Consider the following 23,561-nt stretch of genomic DNA (forward strand, 5'->3'; position numbering starts at 1 on the left):
GGAAGATTAAGAGAATGGTGGATCAATTTGGGAGAATACAGACAGAGACAGGCAGCTCAATGTAATACATTAGAGGATTTCTTTACAATTGTCCATAATGAATTTCTTGGTGCAGCAACCCACTATAAGGAGGTAGCACGAGAGGAATTTTTGCTGATGAAATGTTGCTCATTCCAAAGAAAAGATTTGGATAAACATTTTGACAGAATGTCTAGAAGATATTACTCTTTCAATGGTATGGATGATGTCAATGCCAAGCATACCTTTCTCAATTCCCTTCCAAAACCATTAGGGGATGAGACACTTCGCATGATGAATCTCCAGAGAATAACTCTGCAACAAGCCTCCTGAGGAGAAATTTACCAGCACGCTCTCATTGCCCTTGAAAAACTCTGCAACCAGAGAAAATTTCTTTCAGATATAGACAAGGTTCATAGCAAACTCAAAGATAATTGCAAAAGAAAGGATTTGTAGATAAAGTGTTATAACAAGAATTGTTCCTGTCCAATAAAGAAAAGAGATCATTTCAAGAAATATTCCTAGAAGAAAAAACATTATGCAAGTCACAAGAAAATATTCTCAAAGAAGAAAAATTGGAAGTTTCTTTAGAGAAAGCAGTTTAGAGGGAAAACTTCAAAAGTTTGCTTTGTATGCAGAAGACCGGGACATTTTGCAAAAAATTGCCCAAAGAAGGAGAAAGCAGCAAAGCTTCTTGAACAAGCCCAGATCCATACAGAGGATACTCCATTTTCAGACGTAGAATCACTTTTCTCACTGGATGATGAGTATTCCCCCCAAGCTTTGGTTGTCATGGCCTATTCTACTTCAGAGGAAGACACAGATCCGGACAATGAAGATGACTCAGAACCAGTAATCCAAACCATTTATACATCTCAATCTATTATAGCCCTTTTAACCAATCCCACTCCTATAGCCCAGGTACACATCCTCCTAGACACCTACTCCAGACCTATCCCAGTAATAGCTTTGTTTGATACGGGGGCAGCAGCAACAATTCTCCACCCCAAGATTTTGCCTGCAGAATTTTGGTTACCTCATAATCAAATGTTCAGAGCGGCAAATGGCGAAACATTCCTTATCACCTTGAAAAATAAGCCTCTATTCATTAGAATCTTTCCAACTTTCATTATTAGACACCAAGTCCTTGGATCCCCTCTCACAGGAAGAGACCTTCTCATAGGATTTGATCTCCTACATCAAATACCTAACCTCAGATGGTCCTCAAATAGAGAGTGTAAGAAGATTATGGAAATTAGTTTACAAAGTATACGACTAAGAAGAAATAAAAGATCACACGAAAATAAGGAATTGAACAAAGAACTAAGTACAGCAAACTCAAGGATATTATTAGATTTAACAACTTTTTTACATTGGATAAGCTAGTGGACATCTTACAAGGATTCTTTTCTCTACTTTTTTAACTTTGCTTTTTACAAAGCCCTTTGGGGGCTATTTATAAGCAAAAATTTACAGGAATATGTTACATTCAAAGTACAATGATCTTTGAAGAGAGAGTAGGGGTCAGCTCCATGTCGACATCTGGCCAAAGGGGTAGAGGCCTGAGCTTGTCATAATTGGGTTGTGAAGCAAGTGTCATGCATGGTAGGGGTCCTTATTGCAGAGGTAGACAGGTGGGAATACAATCTGAAAAGTGTGGTGCAGGGATAAGGATGGAACGTCTGAAGACATTTCTAGGGCCTTTTTTTTTTTTTTTTTTTTTTTTTTTGCAATATATTAGGAATGTTTAGTCCCATCCATCTCTTCCTTGGAACCATTCTTCATCTACATCGGCATTTACATCTGGATCATGGTTATGGTAGTAGGGATCATCATACCCTTCAAGAGGATTTGGCATTTCCCAATGATCTTCATGTGGTAACTGCTTTCTACAGGTTTCTGGATCCATGGGTACTGTTTCAGATAAGATCCCTTTATTTAGAGATTCTGTCAGTGTGAGAGCATAATAACAGGATACCCAAGATGGGTCCTGATGTGTGTGTAAAGTGCCATCTGGATTGGTAAGCCATTGTATTTCTGCAGGGTAGAAAAGTCCTTCTGCACGAACATCATTTTTGGAGTTAAGTTTAACAATTAAAGTTGCTGAAGTGATCTTGCTTGCAAATCTTGGATGTTCTGTAGTAGGATATTTTATCCATTCGCCATCATAGGCATCATTTTTCAAAATGTCAAACCAGAATTGATGGAAATATCTGTTTTCACGTGGGAAAATATATTTGTAAAATTCTGGCTCAAAATGGATGCACAAATGATACTCATTGAGTAAACACCACATGTAGAGATAATGTGCAATCGTCTAATTTATTATCCAGAAGGCGAAAGGGGTTTTCCATGGTTGATTAATATCAGGGAAAACAGCAAGAAAGTGGGGTTGGTGATTTCTGAGATAATTATGGAGGATTCTGATAATCCTTTTGGCTATGGCTTGAAGAGTTAAGGTCTTTATTTGGTCTTTTATTTCTAGAGGGAGATTCTCAATCATGTTAAGGATATCACTAGGGATTGCAGGAGAAGGATTTGATGATGAGGAAGGATCTGTAACAGGGTATACACATAAGGGGGAAGGAAGGATTATGGTATTGAAGGCTGGAGGCTTTCTGGAAAGATAATCAGTGATAAGGTTATCTCTTCCTTTGATGTGCTTGACTTGGAAGGACCATTCTGAAAACCAATTTGACCATTTGAGTAACTGAGGATGTGGAAGCATTTTCCTTTTGAACTGAAGCATTTTAGGGAAAGAAGACATATCCATTTCTACCAAAAAGTGATGCCCAAGAAGATGAAACTGGAATTTTTCAATTCCATGTTTGACTGCAAGGATCTCTTTGAAAGTAGAGTGGTAGTGTAATTCTGAAGGTTTAAATGCACCACTCTTATACCCACAAATACTTCTTTTACTATCGAGTTCTTCAAAAAGAGCTGCTGCCCAATTTTCATCGCTTGCATCTGTTTGTAATATCCGTTTGCCTGTTCCTGGGATTTGCAAAGGAGGAAGCTTTTGTGCTAGTTTTTTCAACTGTTGGACTGCTTCTGTGTGGACAGAATTCCATTCTGGAGGGGATTTTTTCAGCAGTTGGGCTAGAAAGTTTCTATATTTGGAAATTTTAGGAATGAAATCTGACATGTAATTAGCAAAAATTTCTCTTGTACTACCTCCTTATAGTGGGTTGCTGCACCAAGAAATTCATTATGGACAATTGTAAAGAAATCCTTCAATGTATTACATTGAGCTACCTATCTCTGTCTGTATTCTCCCAAATTGATCCACTATTCTCTTAATCTTCCTGTAATCCTTGCGACAAACTTGGCAATGATCTGAGAAACAATGGCATTCGGAGCTTGAAATTCAGCTATGCACCAGGAGTACATGTTAAAAAACTCAGCATGCCATTTGGAAGGAGGAACATTATCAAGAGTGAACAAATGTTTTAAATCTGTAGTTGGTGAGTAAGACAATCTGGTTTGGTATTCTGGGACAAAAGGTGGCGGAGAAAAGATTGGTGGCGGGGATGGAGGCCTTTGGGGATGAAGAACATCATCATCTTCTTCTTCTTTTGGATCAGTATTTGTCATAAATACTTCCTCTAAACCAAGATTAGACAAATCTAAGTCTGTGTCTTCCACTATAGGGAGCACAAAAGGTTCTTTTGGTTCTTCAAGGGTAAGGGTTCTAAGAAATGAAGAGATTGGGTTTGGGGGATCAAGATTCATGGCTAACATATTCATATCTGGAGGTCTTGAAGAGGCTCCTATAGTTGGATCTGGAAGTTGGTATGATGGTTCTTTGTCCTTTTTTGTTGTGGAAGGCTCATTTTGTGGTTTATCTTGGGACTCTGGTTGAGGTAGGGTAGAGTATGTAATGGCCGAAAAAATCCCACTTGGTTTGAAGGGACTGTAGTCAGGATGTGTAATAACCAGTGGTTGGAGGTTTTGATAAGGAGAAGTTGGTGAAAATGGGGAGGTCGATGGTACCGACAAGTCTTTGTATAATGACTGTCGTGACTGGAGAGGCATATGGACATGTATAGGAGGAGTGAGAGTTGGTTCTTTCTGTGATCTTTCCATAAATTGAAGCTGTAGCAACAACTGCTTCCTTTCTTTTTCTTTTTGTCCAATACGAGGAAAAGAGACAGACAAATCTTTGACTGTGGAGGTAATTATGGCCAACTCCTGTTCAATTGTTTTAATTTTCTTCTTCAAATTTTGGACTAGAGCATTTGAGGCGGAAAAGGTGTGGGTAACTACCTCCGCCATCTTTTGTTGATTATCAAGGATCTTTGAGAGAACTTTGTTTTGGGCCACAGCATTTTCTGCTTACCAGTTTAAGGCTACTTTTGCAAAAGAGACTTGCTTCTTGGTTCCATCTGGGTTGGTTCCAACAGGATTTTTGATTTTCTAGATATGTTTGGTGTTGGTCTGGGAATGATCAAAACTTTCTAGTGGAGGAAAGTTTTGAGAATAGGAAGGTGAGGCTTGGTCAAACATGTAACAAGGTGGAGGATTATGTATTTGGCTAATAGGGAGTGACTGGTATTTTGGTATTTGTGGAAGGACTTTTTGGTAATATGGGATTAATGGAGGTTTCTGGTGTTGATTTAGATTTTCTTTGCATGAAGGGAAGGAGGTAAGGGTTCGTTTTCTGGTTCTAAGATAAAGAACATAATAGTCAAACTTTCCAGATGGTTCTCCAAGGAGGTTAACTTCTGGATCCCCTGCTTCATATCTCTCTTTAAGTTTTTGCTGGGAAGATTTTTTCTTTCTTTGTGGAGGATTTACTCCAAATATCTCTTCTTCTTAACAATCAACACAATTACAAACATCCCACCAGATGTGGCCAGTAGATGATTTTCCTTCATAACAAGGCTTCCCGTCTTCTCGAAATCCTTGAATCCTAAGACCATCTTCTTTAACATGTGAGACTGGCTAATGCACAACTTTCTCTTGAATGCTTAGATGAATACTTCTAGGCTAATGCATAACTTTCTCTTGAATGCTTAGATGAACATGTCTAGGTAGTTGTTTTACTATTTTTAAATGCTTAAACGAACATGTTTAAGTATTTTGAATTTCTCTAGATGAACATGTCTAAAGGATTTTTCTCTACTTTTTTTTTTTTCGTAATTGATTGGATGATCAAATATGCTTAAATGTTTTGTTTTTCTCTTTGCAATTGTGTGAATGACAAATAGTATGACAATTCTCTGTTTTCCTTCCCATGCTTGGATGAACACTTCTAAGTTATTATTTGCTTTTCATAACTTACTTAGATGAACATGTCTAGGTAGTTATTTCTCTCTTTTTTGAATGCTTAGACAAATAGGTCTAATTAACATTATGGTTTTCGCTTAAATACTTGGATGAACATGTCTAGTTGATTTTCTTTGTTCTTCTCATGATTACTTGGATGATTGGTAGGTCTAAAAATAAATTTTCTTTTGCAATTATGTTGATGACAAATAAGATGACGATTTTATTTTCCTTCACATGCTTATATGAACATGTCTAGGCTAGGAATTCCTTGTTTACATTAATTTCTTGGATGAACATGCCATTACTTTCATGCTTTCTTTACATTCAAATTGTTATCTAACAAATTTCACTTTTTGTTTCTCTTTATGTCAAATTCCCCAACACATATTTCTTTACAATTTTTGCAAATTAACATGTTTATATGATATATTGTTTGTATTTGTTTGACATGACATGATATTGGCCACCTTAATCTAGGAGACCGGTTTTACTAGGCAAGATGAGTGCTTAATCCCTTCCCATCTCATAAATTAGCCTCTAAACCAAGATCAAGGGTTCTAGACTAGGCTCTTGTATATGCAATTTTACATTTTTTAGAATGTAACTAAGAAACAAAGTAATGTAATTTACTTTCTTAGATTGTATCTAGGACTAAAAAAGTATTGTAAATTCTTGTTACAAAATTGATGTAAATTGTCATATATATTAATATAACAAAAGAATTTTTTTATTTTTTTTTATAGTGAAGGTTTTCTTATTTTTCCATTTAAATTAAATAAGTGGCAACTCCATGTAAAACCCTCAATTTAGGAGGGAGTACATTTTATCACGAATTCGACATTTTGAGCATCATAATCCCACCCGTTCACATGGGTTAGGCCTAGTTTGAGAAAAAAATTGGTGGGTCGGGGTCGCGGTTGCTCACACACACACACTCACACATGCAAACACATAAAGTCTTACAATTTCTTTCTACAAATTTTCTTATTTTAAAATCGTTACATGATAGTCTCATCATCAATGTTGCAAGCTACATCTCTTTCAAAATTTTAATTAAATAAAATTGACTTTTTTTTTCCCTGATAAGGACCTAATATGTTAAGGGGACTACAGTTTAAGGAAAAAGTTTGGCTACAAATTAAGTTGTAACACAAGGCTACAACTCTCACTAAAAAAATTAACATTGCTACATATTTTGAAAATTTAACCGTTGAATTGCATGTTCTTTCTATGCTTTTAAAACACATGTCAAATTTCATGTTAATCGGATATTATTTACTATTCAATCCATAAACTTATTTTTTATGTATAATTTTAGACTACAAAAACTCAAAATTTAAACATTTAATTGATGACATAGCTATCAATTTTTGATCTTCTTGGAATTTTGCAAGTATAGAGGATATAAGAAGAAAATGTAAATAATGGTAGATTTGTCAAAATTTACATATAATAAAAAATATTGAATGGAGTTGTAGCCTTAGCTTACAACCAAGTTTGTTACCAAATTTTTTCCAAAGTTTAATTATGTTGAGCTTAAAAAATATTTAGGGTGGTCACAAAGTTTTTTTAAGGATATAAAAATCATAAATTTTTAAAACTTGTACATAATAATTATTATTTTTTCTAGGTTAGGGTGGTCCTATGACCACCCTAGACTCTATATAGAGCTGCCATTGCTATGCCCTTGACAGTTTGAGAATGTTCTTATGAAGAGGAAGAATATTCTTAAGCCAAAACTTCACCATCTTAAGAAAAATGCTTTTAAATCTTGATTTTTATTTTTTTTTATTTTTTTTGTGTTTTTAAATTACAAGTAGGTAACTTAAACATCAACTAAACCAAAGGTGAGTAAGTTACAAATTAATAGACAAAAGGATAAGTATTGACTAGGTGACAAAAGGGCCTGGATAGAAATAAATTAACTTAAACTCTTCTATTCACACCAAACCAACAGTAACAAGGCAATGGAGAAAGCTTTGCAATAGTAGAAACAACAAAACAAAAAAAACAAAAGAGAAGAAAAATAAATAAATTTAAATCCAACGTGAAATTAAAATGAAAGAAGAGCAGTCAATACACCAGACATTGATGAGTAGCAAGACAGAAGGAAAGGTATACAAAAATAATTATAAAAAATCAAGATGAAAAGCAGCGACGTAAGCTGTGAGCAAATGGCTCTCTTCACCTTCTGTATAATTTTATAAGGATAATTTTTATTGATTAAAATTTTTGGGCTAGAAGAGAGAGCCTTAATTATATTGTATTGGTTAATAGAATTCTTCCATTTAAGGGGCTTATGCCATTGTCTAAGTCGCCTAAAGCTAGCCACAAACTCAATTTATGATTTGGGTTAAGTTCAATAAGCTTACGAAAGAAAAGGAAGACAAAAAATGTATAACATGAATAATGATGATGACATGGCACGAGACGTGGAAATGACATAGGGCAAGTGTCACATGGCTTGCATAGAGTTGTTCTAGATTAATTCTACAAGGAAGCCAATCAAGCCTAACAGGGATGAATTTCGTATGTATCATGTGATTATTGTAGCAAATTCACACGTGCCAAGTTTTTTTTTTTTGAAATGACGTGCCAAGTTTGTTGTAGCTTTTGATAATTAGATGAAAAATTAATCTTTTTGATGTGTGTTTGATCTGTCCGAGTAGGCTTTCAAGGTCTCCCCTTCTCGCATGGACAAAGTCAGCAAAGAATCCAAGGGCCGAGGAACCCTACTACTCATGATGAAGCCAAAGGCCAGGGTCAGTTGCTTAAAGGAACCTACGAAATTTGGCCTAAGGCCATCAAACCATCGGTCTCAAGTTGGATGGAAAAATTTTGCACATCAAAACTTCATCTTTGGAATGGACGGCCATCCTCTGGTTAAACTGACTTACGTGCTCTATGGGGTTCGTTCTGCCATTGTACATAGTGAAAGTGGGTTGATGGAATCGCCGAGGAAGCTTAGCCCCTTCTATCTTGCATGTGAAAGGTGACTTGGAGATTCGATCTAGGGCCTTGCTCATGGTATCGTTCACTAGGCCTTTAAGGGACGGACTTTTGTGGCTACATTTATGGTGGTGCTCTTCCTCGTAAGAAAAGGTCTCACTTGGTGGAGTTCTTGACATTTGCCTATAATTGTCATCCCCTTCTTCACTAGTATCTGAACTGGAGGGGAAGCGTCTTCGTTGCGCACGACGTAGTTTCTTTTTTAAGTCTTCAATCTCCTGCTGTAGGGTTTTGTTATCGTCCTGTTTTTGGGATACGTGACTTTTCACCCTAGAATGGCTTCTGCTTGTATGGGTAGTACGCACACTGCCCTTTCGACGTTTGTCCTAATCTCTTTCCCGCTCGAGGTTAAGAAAGTTGTCCTGTCGTTGAGAACCTGCAAGCTCTATTTGGTGTGACCTGATCCTACCATGTTTAACTGTTGCACTCGTTGAGACACAAGTTCTCCCTATAGACGGCGTCAATTGTAGGGACACAATTTGGAGCCCAAGCCCAAAAATGTATGAAGTCTTGGTCTAAGAGGCCCAACATAATAAATTTGTAGATAATGGGTTGAAGAACTAGGGCCTAATGAGTTGTATAGTGGCGAGTCTTGAATTAAATGACAGTTGAGCACAAATAAGAAATATTGATATCAATGGACTTTAAGTTTGAGGAGGTTACAATTGTGTATGCTGATTACAGTTGGATATGGAGACAACTTAGGTTGCTACCGTATTCTCTCCCTTTTTCGATCCCCATCTCATGGGGATCTCTCACATTATATAACCCTCTTTGAGCCATCTTGATTCTACACTTGTTGATCATCTGAAGTCCCACTTGAGTGCCCGTCCCATCAGACACTCCCCTTCAACCTTCTGTGAGTTATGGTAGCAAAGGTAGCACTATTCAAAGGTCCTCTCCACATAAATGCGGCCAGAAAAGTAGCTGCAATACATTTAATGCGGGTGGTAGCAGTTTTTCCTTAGATATTTTGTGTTTCCTTCTTCCCCATATGTTTATGTGGCACTCTCCTATCACTAGGACCTTTTGGAGGGGCCTTCTAATTGCTAGAGTTACGCATATGAGCTACATCCATCGCATCCAAGGAGGTATTCCTCCTCGGATCATCTTTCATGTATTCCCTGTTTATGAGACATTAACCGGGAGTCCCTTTTACAACCATTTGCCTCTCCTCGGACTTGTCAATTGTCCCGGGTAAAGCCCAAAGCCCACTATATGATTTTGGGCCTTTGCCCCTACACATACAATGGGGTTGTTGTGCACGTAAAGTTGATGCTCTGCTAAAATGTTCTCACCCTCAAACCTCAGTCAAGTTTTAACATGAGCTTGTATTGAAACGTGGCAATCTCTGACAGTTGTAATACATGTGACATGGCCCCAAAAGCTTTTGAAACTTCTATATAATACTATACAAAAACAAACTGGGCGTGCAAATGTATTAATTGGCCCCTAAAAAAAATCACATACCTAGTCCAATGTTAGTTTTAGTGGTTTCCCTTTTGAAATATGATTGTTGGTGTATGATCATTGATCAATCAAAAGGCCAAAGTAATTATCTTTCAAATCTACATAAATGATACACTAGTAGAAGTAATAAAAAATATTTGATATCGTAAGTATGTCTCAATTTTATTAACTCACAGTTGGATGTATCCAGGGCATGGAACTATTAGGATTAAAGAAAGTATATGGCATATAAAAGGACTAAAACAAAGTTACAGTTACCTTTCAGTCATTAGCCTTCGATTAGCAAGTGATTAGAGCAATTGTCATATGTTTTCTTTTGTTGTGGGTCTTGTGCATCATACAGTGTTTCTTTGTAACATTCCCTATGAAATATGTCCATTTTTACAATTACAATATTTTAGTTTCTCAAGTGTATTTCACCCCCAACAAAACATAAGTTTTCCCAAACCAAAAATAATAAGAAGTTGCCAAGATGCTATTTATTTATGTATTTATTTTTTCTGAGAAAACAAAAGTTAAGTGTGTTTGTGCATGTTGAAATGTGAAAGTCTGTTTTGTTGCTTTTTTTTTTTTTTTTAATTGCTAAAAGTTTAGAGTAATGCTATGGACACATAAAAATGCACAATTTTGTGCCATAACTCGTCAAGTGGCGAGTTATGATTGGTGGATTTGTAATGGTGGGCCATGTGGGGATACACTTGCACCATTCATAACTCACCATGTAACAAGTTATAACACAAGGTTATGCAATTTTTATGCGTCCCTAATATTACTCAAAAGTTTATTGTGTTACTTAAACTAGTGATTTTTTTTTCCCCTCTTTTGGTGGCGGTCTTTAGTCTTTTAAGTTTCATTTCTTTTAACTTTATTTGTCTCCCGACTCACACACAAAAATACATATAAATATGAGTCATAACTAATGTGCAAGTTATAACACAAAGTTATGCAATTTTTGTGCGTCCCTAATATTACTCAAAAGTTTATTGTGTTACTTAAACTAGTGATTTTTTTTTTTCTTTTTCTCTTTTGGTGGCAGTCTTTAGTCTTTTTATTTTAATTTCTTTTAACTTTATTTGTCTCCCAACTCACACTCAAAAATACATATAAATATGAGTCATAACTAATGTGCAATTTCCTATGAACATGGTTGTAGGAGTTGCTGTATAAAAGGACAGGTGGCAAAAGACTAAAGTGACACATATCCATAGATCATGTGCAAGGCACATGGACTTGTTTGGGGTTTAATTCTCCGTTAATGTTTCTCTCTCTCTCTCTGTCAAAAGGCAAAAGGAGATTAGGTAGACAAAATCAAAATCATCTTATCTCATTATCTCTCTTAAAAACCCATTAGACTCTCTCTCAATCTCTATGTCTTCCTCCTTAATATGGTATTTAAACTAAATTTTGTTTTAAACGAATTTGATTTGTTTTAGGAGTCTAATCTAAGTATTTGAGGAATGAACACAAGACCCAGATAAATCTAAGAGAAGGAACACAGAAAAGTAAGAGATTTTCACTATGTTTTTCTTTGGCTTTTTATTTACTATATGATTCACAGATCTAAACAGTTTAGCTTCTTTCTCTATGAATAGTATAGAGAAACAAAAGGGGAAAATTTGATTGATTCAAAGACAATACAGGTAGTTTATGGTTTTAAAGATTAAACAATAAAAGTAAACATAATTTCCAAATACTATTTTTAGAGAGAATCTCCAAGTCACGTGCAGAGAGAGATGATTGTTGAGGTTTGAATTGAGGAATAGCCAATCCAAACTAACCAACCAAATGCTCGCTTTCCCAAAAAATGAACAAGAAAATGAGAGAGAGAGAGAGAGAGAGAGAGAGAGAGAGAGAGAGAGAGAGAGAGAGAGAGCAATAGGTGGGATCAGTGGCAAGAGCATGTGGCGAGAGGGGCTTTTTTTAAAGGGTTCATGTGGCTGGGGTTTCTGTCTTTCCAATGAAAGGAAGGGAAGGAGGAAGAGAGAAAATGTCTGATGGGTTTTGAAGAGAGAAAGAGAGAAGATTTTGATTTTGATTTTTCTTAAGCTGTTTGACACAAGGAGGAGAGGGATAGAGGGAAACATTAAGGTTTTTTTTTTTTTTTTTTTTTTTTAATAATAAAAAACTACATTAGACAAAGAATTAAACTCTAAAAAAGTCATGTGCCTTGCACATGATTAATGGATACATGTCAAATTAGTCTTTTGTCACCTGTTCTTTTATGCAGCAACTCCTACAACCATGTTTGTAGAAAATCCTTGTCCATTTAAAAATTCTGGATACACCCTACATGACATGTAAATCAAACCTCTCCCAAGTTAAAAATCATAGTTACGCCCTCGATGACATGAGAATCGAAACTCTGAAAATTGAGAGATCAAACTCCTCTGACATGTAAGTCAAACCTTAATGGCCTAATTGGAAGTTTAGAGCGGGAGGAGAGTAGAGGGGAATGGTTATCCTCTACTTTGTTTTGATGTTTTTAAAATTAGTAAGGGGAAAGGGAGTAATTAGTCATTCCTCTTGTTTGGATGTTTTAAAAATTAGAATGGAGAGTAGAGAAAATGATTTAAATAGACAAATTTACCCCTATTTGAAAATGGACTTATAACATTGGTCTATAATTAATTTATTCTAAGATTTTTTTAAATCTTAGAATATGTTAGTGAATTTTTTTCATTACAATTTCAAAATGTTAAGAACCCTAAAAATTATTCATGGTAAATATAAAAATCAACAAATTGCAAACCATTAAAGCTTGTATAAACCAAAAAAATAACTAATTAAATTCAAATAAAATTTTCGGTAAGGCCTTGTGGTAGCTAAAATTGTACGAAAATAAAAATAAATTGGAGCTTCTAAATCTCAGATTCATTATCATCTGTGACTACTCGACCTAATACAACTATTTATCTTGTTCTAAGTGAAAGCTCCTTATCAGTGGACAAAATTGAAGAAGAACAAAAAAAAAAAAAAAAAATCCTCTGTTTTCTCAGCAACAAAATAGAGGCCAAGTAATGAGAAACGGCACGTAAACACAAAAACTTCCAATTTAGTTTTGTGAGTGGCACTACCGGAGGAAGTGGCAATTGTCAATTGATAAACACATGTTGTCATTTTTTTTTTTCCTAGTATTTCTTTGTAAACGTAAAGTTCAAAAGTCAACAACTAGTTTGGAAAGTCATAGTGTCATTGCGTATTTTGTGCCATGATCGACACAACAAGAAGTCAACAACACATGCTTAGGGTGAGTTTGGTTCAGCTTTTTGAAAAAGTGCATAATGAAAAAGTGGAGTTTTGTAAAAGTGCATAATGAAAAAGTGGAGTTTCAAAAAGCTGAGTGTTTGGTAAAAGCTGTTAAAAAGTGCATAATGAAAAAGCTGAGTGTTTGGTAAAAACTGTTAAAAGTGGCTTTTTGAGGGATAAATGACCAAAAAGGACAATGTATATATAAGGGATATTTCAAACTTTTTTTTTTTTTTTTTGTGGATGTGAGTTTATTTCATACTTATTAAATCATCTATTTCATATACTTACTAAACAATAATAATAATAATATTAATTAAATCTAAATAATTTCCATCAACATGAAGCACAAAATAAAAATGTAAAAAGATGATAAAATATACACCAACAATCTAAGTTTAAATTGTACTACATAAAAATGTAAAAACATATAAAATACATATCAATAATCTAAGTTTAAATTGTACAACACAAAAATGTAAAAAAGATGATAAAATACATACCAATAACCCAAGTTTAAATTGTACTACAGGATATTATAAAAAAAAGACAACTACTAATTATTATCCCCCCAAATGGAATTAGCAATGGAATCACGAAGAACCACCATCGCAGGGTCTGTTAAAGATCCTAAATTCTGCTCATAACTGCTATCTGCTTCACTATTATTTTCTCTTCTAGAAATTGAATCTCGATTGGCATTTATGAAGCCCCTATCATCCCTATCATTTAGTCTAACAAAATTATGAAGAGCCATAGTAGCAGATACAATAAGCATTTGGATATGGAATGGAAAAGATGGCATGTTTCTGATAATTCTCCATTTATTCTTCCACACACCAAAAGTGCGCTCAATCGTACATCGAAGAGATGAGTGAGCATGATTAAATTTTTCATGTCTAGTTCTAGGGCTTCCACCTCTCCTTCGAAAGTCTTGAAGATGGTATGATATCCCTTTGTATGGTGCCAAATAACCTTTCATCATTGGGTATCCAGAATCAACTACATAATATTTCCCTAGAAAAAAAAAATTCAATTGTTTTAACACACTCATATAATATGTAATTATAATGAACAATTGATTAACCAATTACAAACCTGGTGGTGGGTGCGGAAAGTTGTTACTCTGTTTACGAATAGTATCAAGAAAAATGTGAGTGTCGTGTGCTGCACCTTCCCATCCAGGCAAAACAAATGTGAATAACATATCAAAATCACATGCAGCCATCACATTTTGGGTTGGATATCCCTTTCTTCCAAAGTATGGAATGGACTTCTCAGTAGGTACAACCGCTGTCACATGTGTGCCATCAATCGCACCGATGCAATCCTAATAAAAACATTAATAGTTTTCAGTTCCACATGCATTGTATTATCTTATAGACAATAACACTTATTCAAATATACAATAGTACACATACTTTAATGTGGCCACTAAAAGTTGTAACACAATTTTTCATTACCTTCCATACAACGTCTCACCCAAACCCACCCTGTTTGTTCAGAATCATAACAAGGAGTCTTATTAATATACTTATTGAAATATGTCACAACTGCTTCGCAGGTAACTGCCACAAGCTGGTAAAACTCATCAGAATCGTCGTTACTATCATCATCATCAGAATCACTGTCACTGTCATCATCACTATCACTACTCTCATCATCATCATCATCATCATTGTTATCATCATCATCATCATCATCATTGTTATCACCATCATTATTATTGTCAGCATTATTATAATCACTAGCATCATGATAATCACAATAATTTCTGTAATCCCCATCCATTAATAGTTCCATAAAATTGCCACTCTCATAAGTACCATTATAATCATCCATATTGGTTTAGGCTACACAACAAAGTAACAAATAATCAATCATTGCTAATACTTAATATAAATCAACATAGTAATCAACAAAGTATTACATAACTTTGTAATCAACATATATTAACAAAGTAATCAACAAAGTAATCAACATATATTAATCCAAAGCTAATAAATCCATATTACATAACTTAGTTTAAAGTTAATACAACAAAAAGCTAATATTAGTCGAAATGTGTTTACATTACACATATATTAATCCAAAGCTAATACTAAATATCACATAACATTGTTTAAAGTTGATACAACATAGTTAATACAACATAAAGCTAATATTAGTCATAAGCTAATATTAGTCCTAAGCTAATATAGAGTATCAAATAAGGTTGGTCACTTCTTTTGCTTCAAAGAAATCAATTCTTGTAGGTACGCCAACTGTAACTCTGGCTCTTTGAAAGTTAGAAACATATCCCTATGTATCTTTTTTAGTAACACTAAGGAAGCTTGAACCACAAACCTACTATCCACTCCAGGAAGTGCTCTCACAATCGCCATGACATTATCAACTGAACTTGGTGACTCTCGAGAAGTACCTTCAGACTTATTCTTACATACAGTTATTAATTCACTAATACGATTGTCCAACATTGCAGCTCCTCCTATCTTCTTCTTTTTCTTCTGTGAGGGTATTGATTCACTAGTTCGCTTAAGTCCTGAACTACGTGATTGACTAGTATGTCCTTGTTGCAAACTATCAATGTCTAAACTCATGTCACATTGATTATCCTTAAATTCGGAGCTACCATCCGAATCACCAGCACCCTCTTGTGGCATTGTTGGAGGGAGTGTATTTGAAGAAGGGGTCCATGCAGCTTCTCCAGTTGCTGCAACATCCCTAAACATTATATCAAGTTGTTCTGGATTCTGTAGACCTTTCTCTCGAAATTTTTTAGCTTTGGGTAATTCCTACAAAATGTAAAAGTGCTTTCACTCAGATAACAACAATATAAAAAAACTATTTCCAACTAACTACATATTAATAAAATACTCAACTCACCTTCAACTTTCGGTCCCACCAATCGTCAGGAGCAAGAATTGTTCCCTTTGCTGTATCCCAACCTAAACCTGTGTCATGCATCCTCAATTTTTCCCACAATCTCCAATCACCTTTTAACACATCCCACCTACTTTTTAATTGCTCCCTATCATAATTTTGACCGGTTTCATCACAAAATTTGGTCACTATATTGGTCCAACCTAGGGTCTTAAAGGCAGCACCTTTATTCCTATTCCCAAGTTGAATCTGTTCCACACAAAGATTACAAAAAGTAGTGGTCCAGCTTGAATTATTATCCCATAATGCTCTAGCCTTTTTTGCCTCGAGGTTGGAAGTTGTGTTTTTACCCATCTATAAAGTTCACCAATGAGGTTGAAGCATATTAGCAAAACTATAAATTTTTTATTAAGATCAAAACAAATAGGTACAAGGATTAGCAGATCCAAACAGAATTATAAAGCAGAGTTAGGCTCTTTCTAAGGAGAGTTAGTCATGCATATATACATATTACAGAGGTCATGAACATCAAACATATCACAATCAAGGTATTAGTATCTAATTTTCTTGTTATTTGAATAAAATGCTGTATCGTGTTTCTCAAAAAAAAAAAAAAAAAAAAAAAAACTTAGGTGTAGGTACAACTTTTAGAGCATTACTTTTTCTAAGTATTTCTATATGTTTATGCAACTTTTTTTGTTAAGCCTTAATTTATTTATCTATCCATCTTGCAGTGACCCGTATGTCATGCAAAAGTTGTCTCTTTAGGTTTCGATGTATTTCGAATAAAAGCCTCAGTAAAGAAGAAAATCAAACAGATTGTGTAGGAATATTAAATTTGAACAAGATTGTTGAGACATGTTTACATGAGGGGTTCTCTATTATCATACTATGCACTCTCTGCATTAGTAACATTTTTGTCTGAATAAAATTGCTTTCAACAAGATGTGGTGACATACAAGAAATACTTTTGAAAAAATGGCAATAAAAAAGCTTATTAAAATTTGGCAGTAAAAGAAGGTAATACCCCTTTTGTAAGAGTCCATCATCTGCTATAAGAAAAATAATTCTTAATGATTTAAGCATAGAAAACATGGATTAAATTGAAAAACAAAATATACGTGATAACCTCTAGTCCAATAGCCAACAAGGTAAGTCGGTCACTGTGAATGTCACCTCATACCCAAATAGCTCACATTATCAAAACCCAAACCAAGACATATTATCCAATAACTCATGTGAAAAGTATGTAGAAAGGGTGCGCAACACTAAGTAATCCAATCCAACCCACATTACTGACTAACAGTGGATAATTATCTTTCTTAGAGATACTAAATACAATTCCATGAATGAGAAAAATGGAGGTTGCATTAATAATAAGAGGTTCCAAAGTTCAAATTAGATGTCAAAACCTCTTTTTTTCCCATCATATATATATATATATATATATATATATGTTTCTTTGCTCTGTTTTTTTTTTTTTTGGTTGGCTGCAGTCAACTTCTTTGAACGTTAGATATGGTTGTACTATCTATTATCAAATTTCCACATGGAAAAGACATCTACTAGTTATTTTTCTCTTTGCCCCTTCTCATTTTAACAAGGGAGATGGCTAGATGTTTTTGAAGTTCTTGCAAAGCAGACCAATTCTGCTTCCACATGTAGTTGCCAGTGCAATTTTTATAATACTACTAGGGAGCAAGGCACATGCCTTGAATGTGCTTGTTTACAGCAAGTTAAGGTTTTGATCATTTACTACAAAATAGACTTAAACATGTAAATTGAGAATTATACTCTTCTTTTATTAAAGTTTTCTTAAAAAAATAAATATAAATAGACACCATTAAGACAAAATTGACATTGTTTTGACATATAACCTGGAAAATAAGAGTTTATTCTTCAAATCAACATATAACTTGCCCAAAATTTGGAAGTTAAAATGCCCAAAATTGACATTGTTTTGACACAAAAAAGTTTTGACATATACATGCTTAAAATAAAAGGCACTTACAGAACTCACCTACATTACTGAACCTAACCCAGGCCCCAAAACACAAGCTAACACAACTGAAATATATAAGTTCTACACATTCATAGCAACTGAAATATATAACACAACTGAAGCATAACAATATCTCCAAGTTAATACACATTCATAGCAAGATCCGAAATTTTGTTATAACAAAACAAATAAACAAAAACACTTCATGAGAACATGTATATATTCCAATCAGCAAGATCCGAAAACAATACCCATTATATATTCATCAAACTAACACTTCATTATATATTCCAATCAGCAAAAACAAATAACAAAACAAGTAAAGGAACAATACCCATTCATAGGAAGATCCGAAATTTTTTTTCCCACACTCGGTAAAAAAAAAAAAAAATCAGATCAGTGTTGGTACCTGGTTTTTGGTAGCAGATCAGTGTTTTTGGTACCTGAGAAATCAAAACCCACACACCAAAAGTGAGAAATCAACCAAAGAACAGAGAAATCAAACCCAGATCCATGAGAAATCAACCAAAGAACAGAGAAATCAAAACCAAAAAAACCCAAATCAGACCCATGAGAATCAACCCCGGTTTGGTCCAAATCAAAACAACCCATACCCATGACAAATCAACCCAAAGAACACACAGAAAAATCATTACCCATAAAACAAACCACAATCCAAAACTACAGAAAGACTTACGGAGAGGAAGAACCAGAAAGAAAGAAAGAAAGAAGAAGAAGAGGAAGACGAAGCGGAAGAAGAAAAGGAAAAGAAAAAAGACAGAGATGAGACTTACGAAGGCAGAGCAAGGCAGAGAGAACAGATGGAGGCGTCAAATGCGAAGGGAGAGCAGAGATGAGAGATGAGGGCACAGCGCGCACAGAGATGAGAGATGTGTGGGTATTTCGGTCTTTCCATGTTTGCAACGGTAATATAACAAAACGCGCTGTGCGCGTTTTGATTTATGGACCGCTCAGGGTCCATTTCCGTTGCGCGTTTTGTCTTCAGGTTTTCTAAAAGTTCAAAACGCAACTTTTATAAAAAAGTTACGTTTTGAATTTACCAAACGCATATCTGGGCTCAGCTTTTTTGAAAACGCCCGTTTTGGACTGAAAAAGTGGAACCAAACGGGCTCTTACTCCGTGTTGGGCTTCGAATTTGTAGGCTCTGGCTCCGTGGCTTTTTCCCTAGCTAGTGAGATTCTTTTTTTTTTTTTTTTTTTTTTTTCATCCAACTTAATTTTCTCAAGAAACAAACAAAGGTTATTTATATAATAGTTTGTAATTTTGTTAATTTAAAAAGGATAAATTGGAGAATTTATTTATTCAATAATTTATCTACTCTACTCTTCTTTTAAATCTCTCCAATTTAAAAAATTAAAAATGAGAAGTTAGAGATAGTTGAAACCCTTCCAAACCCTTTCAAATCTCTCTCCTTCCACTTAAAAAACTTTCAAACAAGCTAATTAAATTTCTCTCTCTCTCTCTCTCTCTCTCCCCTCATTTTTTTTAACATCCACACAGGCTATAAAGATTGAAGATCAACTCATCAAACTTCTCTTAGATCAGGAGTTTTGAAAGATTAAAAGAGTTCTAAAAAACCAAAACACTGTTTTTGCAACTCATTTTTAACTAAAGTAAAAACACGGTTTTTCAACGGCACCCTTACACTTCAACACAACAATAAGTTGAAGAGTTTATCAAAAAAACAAGAAGTTGAAGTTAAAATATGGTCATCACCGGCGCCGAAGAATCACTCACCGGAAATCCCACAAACTATGACCGTCTCCAAGAGCTGAAGGCATTTGACGACTCCAAGTCCGGTGTCAAAGGTATTGTGGATGCTGGTATCACCAAAATCCCCAGAATTTTCGTCCGCCCACCGGAGGATCGAGCCACCGGCGAACCAACCGATACCCAATTCACAATTCCGGTCATAGACCTCGGAGGCCGGCGTGCCGATGCTGTTGACGGTGTCCGGAGGGCTGCAGAGGAGGTGGGGTTCTTCCAGTTGGTGAATCATGGGATAGCTGAGAGAGTGCTGGAGGAGATGTTGGAGGCGGCGCGTGGATTCCACGAGCTGCCGAGGGAGTTGAAGGCTGAGTACTATACGAGGGAGTTGACGAAGAAGGTGAAGTTTCGGAGTAACTTTGATTTGTACAAGTCAAGGTTCGCTAACTGGAGGGACTCTTTGTCTTGTGTTATGGGTCCTCACCCTTTGGACCCTCAAGAATTGCCTCTAGTCTGCAGGTATTCTTTTACTTCTCATTTTTAGAATTGAAAATCTTTGTTTCAAGACTCAAAAAACTTGTTCTTTTTAATTTTTTTTAGCTAAACTCAAAAAACTTGTTCTTGTTTCTTTTTTTTTAGATTCCTATTTCGTTTTTATCATCATACCATCTCTAGTAATATTGTACCAGATGCCATGTCAGCCAATCTATATATCTTTAATTATAATTCTAATATTTAATCCTTTCTTAAAAAAAATAATTTTAATATTTAATTTAAAATATGGCAAAGTTTGTTTACGAAATTAGTTTTAAGATACAACATTACTTATTATTTTTTTATTAGATGTGAATTTTGATAAATTCACTATTGAATTACATTTTCTTTTTATATCTTTCACGCTTACAAAATTTAAAAAAAATTAAATATCAATAATTTTGTCATCAATAAATTGTTTAAATTATAATTTTTTTAAAATTTAAAATTATGCATAAAATATAAGTTTATAGATCATATAATAAATAGTATCTGATTAGCACAAAATTTGACATGTGTCTTGCAATCTAACAATTAAATTTTCAAAATATGTAATAATGTTAATGATATTGAGTAAGATTGTAATCTTAGGTTACAACCAATTTTGTAGTTAACTTTTGTCATTTAAATTATTACATGGATTCATTTTAAATGGATAGGATCCTTTTCAAAAAACACTAGGTTGTCTTTGTCATAAATTTTCTTCAATTGAATATCACATTCGCAGATTTAATTTTTATTACTTCGTTTATTTGATCCAGAATGTGATATAGAAAGAGGATATAATTTACAGATATTCGAACTAGCAGTTATTAATTTCTTTTCTGCATTTCCCATGTATTCGTTTACAATGTCACAACTCACAAAGAATGTTTTATACTTTTAGTGCATCTTTGAAACTATGCTATTTGGAGTTATAAAATGACAAATCATGGGCCATCCATATAAGGAATGTGTATTCCTTTTAAATAAGGTTTCCTTGTTACAAGTTTTGATGGCTTGTATGTTGTGTATCTTTAGGAAATTAAAATTTGGTTTTGTTGATAAATTCGTAGTTTTGTATATGTTTGTTGATGTAATTTGCAGAGACATAACTATTGAGTATTCTAACCAAGTCCATAAGTTGGGGATCACTTTGTTTGGAATGCTATCAGAAGCACTTGGACTCAAATCTGACCAACTTATAGGCCTGGAATGTGCGAAGGGGCATGTCATTCTGAGTCACTACTATCCAGCATGCCCTGAGCCTGAATTGACCATGGGCACAACCCAACACTCAGATCCTGATTTCCTTACCATCCTACTTCAAGATCATATTGGTGGACTTCAAGTTCTTTATCAAAATAGGTGGATTGATGTTCCTCCCGTTCCTGGAGCTCTAGTAGTAAACATTGGAGATCTCATACAGGCAAGATTTTTATACATTTGACATAATAGTTACTTCTTCAATATTTACCCTTTTTTTTTTTGTTGAGAAAGCACTATTTACCTACTTTAATGACCATGTGCAATACAGTTTATATATATGGGCTGCATTTCTTATAATCTAAATAACAATTGGTGCTAAAATGAATAGAATTACACAATCTGCCTACCAATAAATATTTTTTTCTGTCAAGTTATTAAAGATGCCTTCTCATTCATGTTGTGTAACGCTCATCAGACAATTCTCAGTGTTGATTATTGTGACAGCCACCAAACCTCAACAGGAAATGGACCCTTTTCTGTGTCGTTACTTTAGAAAGTGATAACATGACAAGCATCTGATCACTTGAGTGCTTGAACATGTGCATGTCATATACACTTACTAGTTCCTATTCCTTTTTGAGGCCTTGTAGTTGTAGGAATATAAATTAGAGATTCTTTATTAGAGTTATTATTTGGACAGTCCTATAATGGTTGCTTGACTTTGTTAGTATGAGTTTCTCAGGGTGCTTCATAGGCCCTTCTGTGCTTTTGGAGATTTTGGGCCTTTGGTGAATAGAAGTGTTTTTTTAACTCAAAAATAGAAAGCAAGAAGTAAACCTTGCCCTCTTTTGCATATGGAGGTACTAAGAGCACTCATTAAAATTATCACTATTTTGATGTGGTAAAATTCTCTTGATGTCTCGTGTGAAGGTGCAGTCACTTCTTAACTGTAGCATTTTCCCAAGGAAAACTTCTGCACTGGTTCAAGACTTCTCATTCAGCATGTTTACAGCTACCAAGTTTTTATTAATACAAACTCAACCATGTAACTTTCATTCTTAATCATTGTTGTGCATACACATGGCAATCGCTTGAGTTAAGTCTCTTTTATGGGAGAGATCAGTATTTTGCCTGATGACTAAATAGTATGGGCAGAGGAGATGATAAAAAAGTCAGGATATACCAAAATTTTGACAGAGAAGGAAGGCTGGTTCCTGAATTTAGCAGAAAATCATTATCATGATAATCTCTAGCTCTGTTAAAAAATTTTAACTAATGCATCTGAAACAAGGTAGCTAAAAACTGAAGAAGGAATGAGTCATCAAAGCTTGGTCGAATCAATTTTGAAGCTTAGGTTTTTGTCACTTTGCATTTTCAAGTTCAATATTTTGCTTATGTTACACACCAAATGAGAAAGGGATTGATTAGCATGAAATATCTTGTGTCCTTTCTTGTGGTGATTTCTGCCTTCGTTCAAAAAAATTCAAGTAATTAATGTGGCAGAACCATTTTGTAAAGTTGAGGTATTTGTCACTTTGCATTTTAAACTTCAATCTTTTGCATTTAGTGCACGCAAAATAAGATAATAATTTGGTAATTTTGATTGTGATGCCTGAGTAAGCGTTTAAGATTTTAAGGCAAGGCTATAGGAGATCAGATTGGTGTATAATTGCTTGTAACAGTTTAAGGTTTCTTCTGTTATAATATTTGCCTTTTGCAGCTCATATCTAATGACAGATTTAAAAGTGTTGAGCACCAAGTGCTAGCAAACCATATGGGACCGAGATTATCCATTGCATGCTTTTTCACTCCAAATCTTTATCCATCAACAATTACTTATGGGCCGATCAAGGAATTGCTATCAGAAGATAACCCCCCTGTATACAGGAAAACCACTGTTCAAGATTTCATTGCTTATTATGATGAGAAAGGACTCGGTGGGATCTCTGCTCTAACACATTTCAAGTTGCAAAAAGGCAACCAAGAAATGAGAGGATAGATTTGAGTAATGGCTTTTAAAGTAATAAGCGGAACAACCCAAGTGAGATGAACATTTCATATTTGCTAAATGTACTACTGAAAATTCATTGTTTATCTTATAAGATGCTCATATTTTACTTCAGGCTCTTGCAAATACACGCGTATTTATACAGTTTGTTTTATTAATGCCTGTCATGTTAAATTGTAAAATAAATCAGTACCATTTTTGTTA

The 23,561-nt window shown here is 34.7% G+C and overlaps 3 protein-coding genes across 4 annotated transcripts; 1 reads left to right on the forward strand and 2 right to left on the reverse strand.

The window, feature by feature from the left end:
* Positions 1–13,570: 13,570 nt before the first annotated feature.
* LOC115949908 (protein ALP1-like) lies at positions 13,571–14,474 on the reverse strand. Its single transcript, XM_031067172.1, has 3 exons — positions 14,436–14,474; positions 14,113–14,344; positions 13,571–14,031 (listed from the first exon to the last, which is right to left on the reverse strand). Exons 1-3 carry the CDS (start codon positions 14,472–14,474, stop codon positions 13,571–13,573), a joined length of 732 nt encoding a protein of 243 aa, XP_030923032.1.
* A 245-nt stretch (positions 14,475–14,719) lies between these two features.
* Positions 14,720–18,887, reverse strand: LOC115994869 (L10-interacting MYB domain-containing protein-like). Of its 2 annotated transcripts, XM_031119178.1 has the most exons (4): positions 18,694–18,887; positions 18,309–18,342; positions 15,901–16,251; positions 15,212–15,809 (listed from the first exon to the last, which is right to left on the reverse strand). In XM_031119178.1, exons 3-4 carry the CDS (start codon positions 16,249–16,251, stop codon positions 15,234–15,236), a joined length of 927 nt encoding a protein of 308 aa, XP_030975038.1. In that variant the 5' UTR covers positions 18,309–18,342; positions 18,694–18,887; the 3' UTR covers positions 15,212–15,233. The 2 variants fall into 2 exon arrangements, 1 of the variants encoding a protein (XP_030975038.1); XR_004093277.1 differs by lacking the exons at positions 15,212–15,809; positions 15,901–16,251 and adding an exon at positions 14,720–14,867.
* A 443-nt stretch (positions 18,888–19,330) lies between these two features.
* Positions 19,331–23,561, forward strand: LOC115994867 (1-aminocyclopropane-1-carboxylate oxidase homolog 1-like). Its single transcript, XM_031119176.1, has 3 exons — positions 19,331–20,146; positions 21,248–21,569; positions 23,070–23,561. The coding sequence occupies exons 1-3, from the start codon at positions 19,626–19,628 to the stop codon at positions 23,346–23,348; spliced, it is 1,122 nt and encodes a 373-aa protein (XP_030975036.1). The 5' UTR covers positions 19,331–19,625; the 3' UTR covers positions 23,349–23,561.

Source organism: Quercus lobata, chromosome 6 (genome assembly GCF_001633185.2).
Source record: "Quercus lobata isolate SW786 chromosome 6, ValleyOak3.0 Primary Assembly, whole genome shotgun sequence".
Classification (NCBI taxonomy): domain Eukaryota; kingdom Viridiplantae; phylum Streptophyta; class Magnoliopsida; order Fagales; family Fagaceae; genus Quercus; species Quercus lobata.